Source organism: Nerophis lumbriciformis, linkage group LG27 (genome assembly GCF_033978685.3).
Source record: "Nerophis lumbriciformis linkage group LG27, RoL_Nlum_v2.1, whole genome shotgun sequence".
Taxonomy (NCBI): Eukaryota; Metazoa; Chordata; class Actinopteri; order Syngnathiformes; family Syngnathidae; genus Nerophis; species Nerophis lumbriciformis.
The window spans coordinates 13,296,404-13,307,500 of NC_084574.2; the positions used below are offsets into that span (position 1 = coordinate 13,296,404).

Genomic DNA, 11,097 nt, shown 5'->3' on the forward strand with positions numbered 1-11,097 from the left:
AAAAACCCAGGACGATATATCCTCATGTCTGGGGCGGGATTAGAGTTAGGCAAACAGGCAATAAAAAGTTTTCTTTCTATTTAAAACAATTTTTTTTTTTGTCATTATAATACATCAAAATGCTTAATCTTGACCGTTTGGCATCCCTCGTCTCCCTTCTCATGCATGGTACTGCATACACCGACAAAAAATACAAAAATTAGGGGTATTTTACTTGAACTAAGCAAAATTATCTGCCAATAGAACAAGAAAATGTGGCTTGTCAAGACTTTCCAAAACAAGTAAAATTAGCTAACTTCAATGAACCCAAAAATACCTTAAAATAAGTATATTCTCACTAATAAGTGCACTTTTCTTGGTAGAAAAAAAAAAGACCTTTTTGCTCAGTATGTTGAAAAATATTCTTTAAGTAAATGCTAGTGCCATTATCTTGACATAATGATATGCGCTCGGCATTATATTTCTTGAAACCAGAAAACTTATACTAAAAACTAATTTATTGTTCTTAATGGAAAGGCAACAAGGCAACCGCTTGTTACTCTCGGGGTCTACTAGCCGCTCAGGCAAATCATATGGTCTAAAAATGCATTTTTCCATGGATAACATGACATCATCGCGCCAAGTGCGTGCTCTTTCAGTCAATTAGTGCGCATATATACAGCCCGGCCCACGCCCCAAAAATTTTATTGTAATTTTGAAGAATTTATCTGAATGTGCATGAACTATTTCTGTTCAAAATTGTTCAAAATGTCACATGTTAAATGTTTAAATATTAACTGTCCTTTTACTGTACTGTGCCAACTGTACTACTTTATGAGTGCGTATTTTCTATTGTTTCATTGGAAATAAAACAGCAAAGTCCATTTGGCTGTCATCCGTTTTAATTTGACAAAATTGTGTCAAAGACATGATTTTTTTTTTCATGCTTAAAATAAAAAATGATTACTTTAAAAAAGTAGTTATATAACTTGTGAGTGTTGATGACACAGCTTTGCAACAGTTGATATTCTAGTTTCAAGCATGTTTTACACAATATAGCTCATCAAATCTCAGCTACAATCTGTAATATCTTACTGAGATCATTTAGGACCATAACCCATAAAACAAGTAAAACACTAACATAAAATCTGGTTAAAGTTAAAGTACCAATGATTGTCACACACACACTAGGTGTGGCGAAATTATTCTCTGCATTTGACCCATCACCCTTGATCACCCCGTGGGAGGTGAGGGGAGCAGTGGGCAGCAGCGGTGGCCGCGCCCGGGAATCATTTTTGGTGATTTAACCCCCAATTCCAACCCTTGATACTGAGTGCCAAGCAGGGAGGTAATGGGTCCCATTTTTATAGTCTTTGGTATGACTCGGCCGGGGTTTGAACCCACAACCTACTGATCTCAGGGCGGACACTCTAACCACTAGGCCACTGAGTAGGTTGTTAGTGAGAGGAAATATTTTATTAGACAGAAAATAAGCAAATACCACCCTTATTTGAGATATTTAATCTTACTTAGATTTCAGTTTTTGCAGTGTATACACAGACTTTATTCTGGAAGAAACACCAAAACAATTTTTTTTTTTTTAGCAATGTGCCGATCTTTTGCCCAATTTTCGTGAAAAATGTGATCCACCATTGTCGATTAATGCCTTTTAATTTTGATCAAAAATGGCAACCCTTTCTAGCTGACAAGCAGCTAGCAGCTAATTATGTGTCTCCATACACAGTGTGGAGCCTCTTCCCTACACTAATAACCTCCATTGCGGCAAATATACTGCATTTTCTTGGCATCTTAACAAGGTCATATAATGATGCTTCTACTTTTAAAAAAACTTCCTTGTGGTCTACATAACATGTAATGGTGGTTATTTGGTCAAAATGTTGCATAGATTATGCATCTTCAAGCCGCTTTCTGACAGTCGCTTCCGGATGCTCCGTTTTGTGGGCGGTCTTATTTACGTGCCTCCACTTCGACTGTGTTCATTTTCAATCCATCAAGATAAAAAATAAATGTCAAAATCAAATTACAGGATGTTCTGTAGTTTGATCAATTTCCTCGACTGGTACACTAACGTGTTTTTTTTTTTTTTTTACATTTGTAGCATAATCTACAAAGATACAAAGAATTGCTATGTGACATCTAGTGGACACGTTTAGAACAGCAGTTTCATTCAAAAATTTCGAATCATTTTTATACTTAGCAAACACATCCCGCGGGCCGGATAAAACCTGCTTGCGGGCCTGATCCTTACGTTTGACACCCCTGCACTAGGGCTTGTGGCTCGAAAGCCGCGCGTTGCCGACCCCCGCTCCTGCCTCATGAAATCCATGTCCTCTGCAGTGGACATATGTTTTTGGGCAATACATACATACATACATACACATATATATATATATAAATCCTGCAAAACATGCTTGTAGGATATGAAATAGCCTCTGTGTGTGTGTATATATATATATATATATATATATATATATATATATATATATATATATATATATATATATATATATATATATATATATATATATATATTTTAGGGCTGTGAATCTTTGGGTGTCCCACGATTCGATTAAATATCGATTCTTGGGGTCACGATTCGATTATAAATCGATTTTTTTCGATTCTCGATTCAAAAACGATATTTTTCCGATTCAAAACGATTCTCTATTCATTCAATACATAGGATTTCAGCAGGATCTACCCCAGTCTGCTGACATGCAAGCAGAGTAGTAGATTTTTGTAAAAAGCTTTTATAATTGTAAAAGACAATGTTTTATCAACTGATTGCAATAATGTAAATTTGTTGTAATTATTAAATGAACCAAAAATATGACTTATTTTATCTTTGTGAAAATATTGGACACAGTGTGTTGTCAAGCTTATGAGATGCGATGCAAGTGCAAGCCACTGTGACACTATTCTTTTTTTTTTATAAATGTCTAATGATAATGTCAATGAGGGATTTTTAATCACTGCTATGTTGAAATTGTAACTAATATTGATACTGTTGTTGATAATATTCATTTTTGTTTCACTACTTTTGTTCTGTGTCGTGTTTGTGTCTCCTCTCAATTGCTCTGTTTATTGCAGTTCTGAGTGTTGCTGGGTTGGGTTTGGGTTTGGAATTGGATTGCATGGTTATGGTATTGCTGTGTATTGATTTGTTGGATTGATTAATTAAAAAAATAAAAATAATAAATGAAAATAAAAAAATTCGATTTTTTAAAAATGAGAATCGATTCTGAATCGCACAACATGAGAATCGCGATTCGAATTCGAATCGATTTTTTTCCCACACCCCTTTATATATATATATATATATATATATATATATATATATATATATATATATATATATATATATATATATATAGTGTGTGGGTGTTGTCTGTGTTGGCCTGTGATGAGTTGGCGACTTGTCCAGGGTGTACGCCGCCTTCGCCCGAATGCAGCTGAGATAGGCTCCAGTACCCCCCACGACCCCGAAAGGGACAAGCGGTAGAAAAATGGATGGATGGATATTATATAATATTTTGCAAAATGTCCACTAAATATGAGGTTGGTTTACAGGACTTTAAAAAAAAAAAAAAAACACGTGACAAAACAAACCACGTGACACAAACATTAGTATGTAAAAGGTAAAGTCATTATCTTTTTCAGTTTTTTTTTTTTTTTACATTTTAACTAGAGTTACAAAAAACCAAGGCAGAACACAATTTAAAGAAAGAATGAGCCGGACTCTACCTTGTTCTCCAGCAGCTGAGCGTAGCTAAACTCGGGGAAGCTGCGGTCATCAGGCTCGAACAAGCTGACGACGAGGCGGGTCGAGCCCGCGTCAACCTCCGACGAAGGTCCGGCACCGGCGCCGGAAACGATGACTTCTTTCCCGACCCGCGGCGCCCGCTGCTGGGTCGCGGCGCTAATGTCCGCCGAGTGAACTTGACATGTCAAAGACGTCAGCTGGACGCGGCGAGGCTGAGCCATCTCGCTCGGAAACAGGAGGGCACCATGTGACTTCAATTAGACGCTAAATGGACACAGGTGTCGGCGGAAGTGACGTAATCGCCCGCCAAAAACATGATTGACAGGGGTTCAATGACATTCCACCGTAGCGTGTGTCGTTCAGTCATGTGCTGGCTTCGTTTAGTAGGACTTCCCTTCCAAAATGGCTGCCAGAGTGTCAAGAGGGTCAGAGAGCAAGTGAGCTGCTGTGAGGTTGCTTCATACATCACAGCACATCATAGCAGGCCCCAGTTAGTAAGAGGATGACATCGGGGCAATCTGATTGGGCGCTTTGTAAGTGCTATGATCTTCTAAGACATCACACGTGACATCACTGGCGCATCATTGCGTGTTCTATGAAATGGATCTGCCTTTTGTCACCGATTCTGTTCAGAGCTTTTAAGGACAGAATTTCTAGGCGCAGTCAAGCCGTTGAGGGGATCCGGTTTGGTGGCTGCAGGATTAGGTCTCTGCTTTTTGCAGATGATGTGGTCCTGATGGCTTCATCTGGCCAGGATCTTCAGCTCTCACTGGATCGGTTTTTAGCCGAGTGTGAAGAGACTGGGATGGGAGTCTAGCACCTCCAAGTCCGAGTCCATGGTTCTCGCCTGGAAAAGGGTGGAGTGCCATCTCCGGGTTAGGGAGGAGATCTTGCCCCAAGTGGAGGAGTTCAAGCACCTCGGAGTCTTGTTCACGAGTGAGGGAAGAGTGGATCGTGAGATCGACAGGCGGATCGGTGCGGCGTCTTCAGCAATGCGGACGCTGTATCGATCCGTTGTGGTGAAGAAGGAGCTGAGCCGGAAGGCAAAGCTCTCAATTTACCGGTCGATCTACGTTCCCATCCTCACCTATGGTCATGAGCTTTGGGTTATGACCGAAAGGACAAGATCACGGGTACAAGCGGCCGAAATGAGCTTCCTCCACCGGGTGGCGGGGCTCTCCCTTAGAGATAGGGTGAGAAGCTCTGCCATCCGGGGGGAGGTCAAAGTAAAGCCGCTGCTCCTCCACATGGAGAGGAGCCAGATGAGGTGGTTCGGGCATCTGGTCAGGATGCCACCCGAACGCCTCCCTAGGGAGGTGTTTCGGGCATGTCCGACCGGTAGGAGGCCACGAGGAAGACCCAGGCTGGCCTGGGAACGCCTCGGGATCCCCCGGGAAGAGCTGGACGAAGTGGCTGGGGAGAGGGAAGTCTGGGCTTCCCTGCTTAGGCTGCTGTCCCCGCGACCCGACCTCGGATAAGCGGTAGAAGATGGATGGGTCTTATGGCTTAGTTTTATTTCCTTGGTGACGATGAAACATTATTGAGGACCTTGATTATTATAATAACTGATCTGACCCAATAAATGTGGATTACAGTGGAAACAGGCCTTATTTGACCAGACCAGTTGATCTGCCGCTTCTTTTCTGCTCTGCCCCCCCTCTCCTTTGTTGAGAAGGGGGGCATAGATTCGGGGACCACAGATGAAGCGCTAGCTGTCCAAAATCGGGACCCAGGGTGGACCGCCCGTTGGGGACGTCTCTGCGCTGCTGACCTGTCTCCACTCAAGATGATCTCCTGCTGGCCCCGCTATGGACTGGACTCTCACTATTATGTTAGATCCACTATGGACTGGACTCACACTATTGTTAGATCCACTATGGACTGGACTCTCACACTATTATGTTAGATCCACTATGGACTGGACTCACACTATTGTTAGATCCACTATGGACTGGACTCACACACTATTATGTTAGACCCACTATGGACTGGACTCTCACTATTACTGTATGTTAGATCCACTATGGACTGGACTCTCACTATTATGTTAGATCCACTATGGACTGGACTCTCACTATTATGTTAGATCCACTATGGACTGGACTCTCACAATATTATGTTAGATCCACTATGGACTGGACTCTCACACTATTATGTTAGATCCACTATGGACTGGACTCACACTATTGTTAGATCCACTATGGACTGGACTCTCACACTATTATGTTAGATCCACTATGGACTGGACTCTCACTATTACTGTATGTTAGATCCACTATGGACTGGACTCTCACTATTATGTTAGATCCACTATGGACTGGACTCTCACACTATTATGTTAGATCCACTATGGACTGGACTCTCAGTATTATGTTAGATCCACTATGGACTGGACTCTCACACTATTATGTTAGATCCACTATGGACTGGACTCTCACACTATTATGTTAGATCCACTATGGACTGGACTCTCACTACTATGTTAGATCAGGCCTGGGCAATTATTTTGACTCGGGGGCCACATTTAGAGAAAAAAATGTGTCTGGGGGCCGGTATATCTATTTTTATAAACACTAATACAAAACCTCACAATAATGTCTGATTGAATGCTAAAAACATTATGACAGACCGCCTTAAAAAACATAATGGAATTTAAACTTTTTCTATGAACGATAAAACACTGAATATTGACAACATATGAATGTCACACTCCCTTTCAATCGACATATTTTACAATCAAGTGAAACGCAACAAACAGTGAAATATGAACGCGAAGGGTACAAAATAAACCCACCTACAATCTGATATATCACTAAGCTTTAGAACTTTGTTGTGAAAATCTCCTTCCGCGTCTGTGAAAACGCTTCCCGCCCACACTGCTTGGTGCCTCGTCAGAGCTGCTGTGACGTAGATGACCATAGTAACTAATTAGATGACCATAGTAACTAACTAGATGACCATAGTAACTAATTAGATTACCATAGTAACTGGTATATCATCCATAAGCGCATTGAAATACTTTGTATAGTTGAAGACTTACGATCATTAGAAAACATCACTGCACATCATAATGGCAGCTACACTTTCCATCTTAAAGATCTAAAAAATTATTTGGGAATGTCTGGCGGGCCAGATTGAGCAGCTTAACGGGCCACATGTGGCCCCCGGGCCTTAATTTGCCCAGGTCTGTTCGAGAAGGACAACCATCTCTGCAGCAACCCACCAATCAAGCAATGGTAGAGTGGCCAGACGGAAGCCATTATTTCGTAAATGTTTGCCAACATGCACCTGAGAGACTCTCAGACCATGAGAAACAGAATTCTCTGGTCTGATGAGACAAAGATTGAGGCATCATGTTTGGAGGAAACCAGGCACCGCTCATCACCAGGCCAATACCATCCCTACAGTGAAGCGTGGTGGTGGCAGCATCATGCTGCGGGGATGGTTTTCAGTAGCAGGAACTAGGTAACAAGTCAGGGTAGAGGGAAATATAAATGCAGCAATGTACAGAGATATCCTGGATGAAAATCTGCTCGAGAGCGCTCGTGGCCCAGTCAGAGCCCAGACATGAATCTGATTGGAGATCTCTGGAGAGATCTGAAAACGGCTGTGCACCGACGCTTCCCATCCAACCTGATGGAGCGTGAGAGGTGCTGCAAAGAGGAATGGGCGAAACTGCCCAAAGATAGGTGTGCCAAGCTTGTGGTATCGTATTCAAAAAGACTTGAGGCTGTGATTGCTGCCAAAGGTGCATCAACAAAGTATTGACCAAAGGAAGTGAATACATATATACATGGGATTTAGTTTTTTTTATTTCTACTAAATTTGCAAAAAAATCTTAAAACTGTTTTTACGTTGTCATTATGGGGTATTGTGTGTAGAATTTTGAGGACAACAATGCATTTCTTCCATTTTGGAATAAGGCTGTGACATAACAAAATGTGGTAAAAGTGAAGCGCTGTAAATACTTCCCAGCTGCACTGCGTAACTTTATGTTATGTGATAACAAGTATGGGATTGGAACTACGGGATTTGAACCACTGATAAATTATTTGTTAGTCATAGTCACCATAACGAGAAAAAAACAATACTTTTGGTACAGTTTTTAAAAATGTTAAAACTTAACATCAGTGCAATGAGCAGCCTGCACTTCACCCTTTACACCACCAGAGTGCAGTATAGACAAAAATATACTTTTAAAGACCTTCTCAAGGAGCTTTTTCACATTGAAGTTTTGCAAATAAATGAATTAGTTAAAATTAAATATGTAGTATATATTTTTTTCAAGCTCTACAAATAAACCCTATTGATCTCGCGCTAACTACAAAAATAAACAATAACTTTATTATTTTTATGTCAACCTTAGGCTGTAACACAGTGGTGCCCAAACTACGGCCCGCAGGCCGGATCCGACCCCCCAGCATCCAAAATCCGACCCACAGGATGTCCCAAGTAAAAAAAAATTATTTTTTTCAATTTCTTTTATTTTCTTTTTTTTTTTAATCTTTCCTTTCTAATCCATTTTCTACCGCTTGTTACTCTTGGTGTCTCCTAGCCGCTCAGGCAAATCATATTGTTTAAAAATGAATTTTCCCATCAATAACGTGACAATGTTAAATGTTGATGAACATCAATGTTAATTGATGTTAAATGACAAAACGGATTATAAAGACAATGTATATATATATATATATATATATATATATATATATATACGTATATACACCCTGGCCCCCGGCCAAATTTTTTTAACCCATTGCGGCCCCCGAGTCAAAAAGTTTGGGGACCCCTGCTGTAACACATCATATTATGTTAAAACATTTAATAAAGACAATTGTCAAAATGAACACAAAAGTTAAAAAAAAATATTTTAAAATAAGATTAATTTATTAATTTCATGTTTCTGTCCAACTAATGACACAAGTTGTCATAGAAAGATTTATGGTGTCAACTTAAAAAAATAAAATAAAAATAATATTTTATATATATATATATATATATATATATATATATATATATATATATCTTAAAAAATATATAAAAAATATATATATATATATACATACACACACACACGACATTTGCAACCTATTTGACTTATACATTTCATGAATGTTAAAAATTCAGATTTCATTCAAACTGCAGAATTGTTCCTGAATAGACATGACTTTAACTGCGTCACATATGTTTGTCTAACTCGGGATCTACAATTAAAATCCAAATCCCCAAATTCAACGCAGCGCTTCTAATTTGGGATTAACAGTCGGCGCTGTGCTGTCGCCATGAGTTAAGGGTCTGACAGCAGTGTTTTTATTGGGAACTTGTCTCATTTCAGAGGGGTCTTAAAGAGCACTGCAGGAAGAAAAAAAAAGGCTTCCCTTCATGCAAAGCCTAATGCAGTCAGCCCTGCAGTGAATTGACTTTGACAATTACAATAACGGGATAATTGCAATCTGTCACCATACATTCCGTGTTAGCATATCACCAAAATAACCAATTCCGAGCGTGATTGACTCCACACATGTCCCCAATCTGCATAACACACGGCCCCATCCTCCAACACCCCGTTTTGTAATTATACATGAATTTCACGGTGCAAGGCTTTTAATGCAAATAATATGGATCCTCTTTCTTCCCTTCACCCCTCCTCCTCTGACCAGCATGAGGGGGATCAGATTGCAGCCAATTTTGGTTTGTCAAGCCCCCCCCTCCCCTCTCCAGCCCCGTCTCCAACATGTTAATGGGATGGAAGTTATCTGAGCTGATGACATGGGCTGGAACAGCAGCACCGCATTAAAACAATAAACAGGGTGGCGACAATGAACCTAAACACACCAGAGTGGGACAAAGATGGACAGGACAGATGGACTCAATGAGGGAGGCCTCACTCTGTGTGTGTGTGTAGTGGTCTGCCCGGTGACATGGTGCAGGATCACAGTGGTGAAATTGGAGGACAAAGCCGGGGGATAATTCTAAGCGACTGAGGGAGGCTGTGTCCCAGAGGTGCATAATTCACTCATTCATTAACAAGAGCAAACAGGAGCCAATATTAATTAAGTGGTTCCTCAGTGCAGGGCTTTGTGTGCTTTTGTGGGCCTCCTGGAAGAGGAGGCGTTACATCAAAGCGGAGGCCACAGGGTGCAGACTGTTAGGGCGTTCACAACAGTGGAAGGAAATGTTCTATTGAAGAGCGCGTATGCACTAATAAAGAAAGCTATACTCAACAATAAACGACATTATGTGGCCCCGGACTCACGCGCTTGTACTAGTACAGTATATTCCGAGCAGGAAGTGACACATACAATGGTTGCAGGGATGTTGGTTAAAGTTAAGTTATATGTGAACACATGTGACCCTTTTATCAAGGTCCATATGTCTGCTTTACATAAAAATAATCAAACCAATTAGTATTTGTATAGTCCTTAATCATGTATTCCTCAAAGGGCTTCACAAACTCACAACGCAAGGAAAAACTAAAGAAAAAAAAAAAACCCAGGTGGGGAAAAAGAAGAAACCTTGAGAAGGGATGGCGGATACAGGAACCCACCCTTCCAGGGTGACCGGCTGCAATGGATGTTAGGTTGGTGTAATTATTGAACTGTTAAATTAATATTGGTAAATTACCTACTCAGTGGCCTAGTGGTTAGAGTGTCCGTCCTGAGATCGGTAGGTTGGGAGTTCAAATCCCGGCCGAGTCATACCAAAGACTATAAAAATGGGACCCATTACCTCCCTGCTTGGCACTCAGCATCAAGGGTTGGAATTGGGGGTTAAATCACCAAAATGATTCCCGGGCGCAGCCACCGCTGCTGCCCACTGCTCCCCTCACCTCCCAGGGGGTGATCAAGGGTGATGGGTCAAATGCAAAGAATAATTTTGCCACACCTAGTGTGTGTGTGACAATCATTGGTACTTTAACTTTAACTTTAATTAGTTTTCAACAGGGGTCCCTGGATCCAGCCTGCAGCACATCCCAAATTAAAAAATAAAATCAAAGCTAATTTGTATATATATTTTTTTTTATTTTTCTAATCTGTCCTGTCATTTTGCTCAGGCAACTCATATTGTAGATGTAGATTCCACTAAGTGCTGTGAAGATTTACTTGAAAAAAAGAGAAGCCAGAGAAGTGAAATACATAAAAAAAACAACAAATAAACAAACAAATAAATAGATAGATGGATAGATAGTACTTTATTGATTACTTCAGGAGAGTTACCACAGGAAAATTAAAAAGGAAAATAAACATACATACACATATTTATATATATATATATATTAGGGCTGCAACAACTAATCGATTAAATCGATTAAAATCAATTATAAAAATAGTTGG

The 11,097-nt window shown here is 40.3% G+C and overlaps 1 protein-coding gene across 3 annotated transcripts in view; it reads right to left on the bottom strand.

The window, feature by feature from the left end:
- Positions 1 to 11,097, bottom strand: part of ubn1 (ubinuclein 1) — a 52,602-nt gene that overhangs the window by 33,777 nt on the left and 7,728 nt on the right. For 2 of the 3 annotated variants that reach the window (XM_061922844.2, XM_061922843.2), the window contains exon 1: positions 3,745 to 4,151. The exons of the other annotated variant lie outside the window; for it this stretch is intronic. In XM_061922844.2, coding sequence (XP_061778828.2) covers positions 3,745 to 3,984 — 240 coding nt within the window. In that variant the 5' untranslated portion in view covers positions 3,985 to 4,151. Of the gene's footprint in view, positions 1 to 3,744; positions 4,152 to 11,097 lie in introns of those variants that run through there. 3 annotated transcript variants of the gene reach the window in all.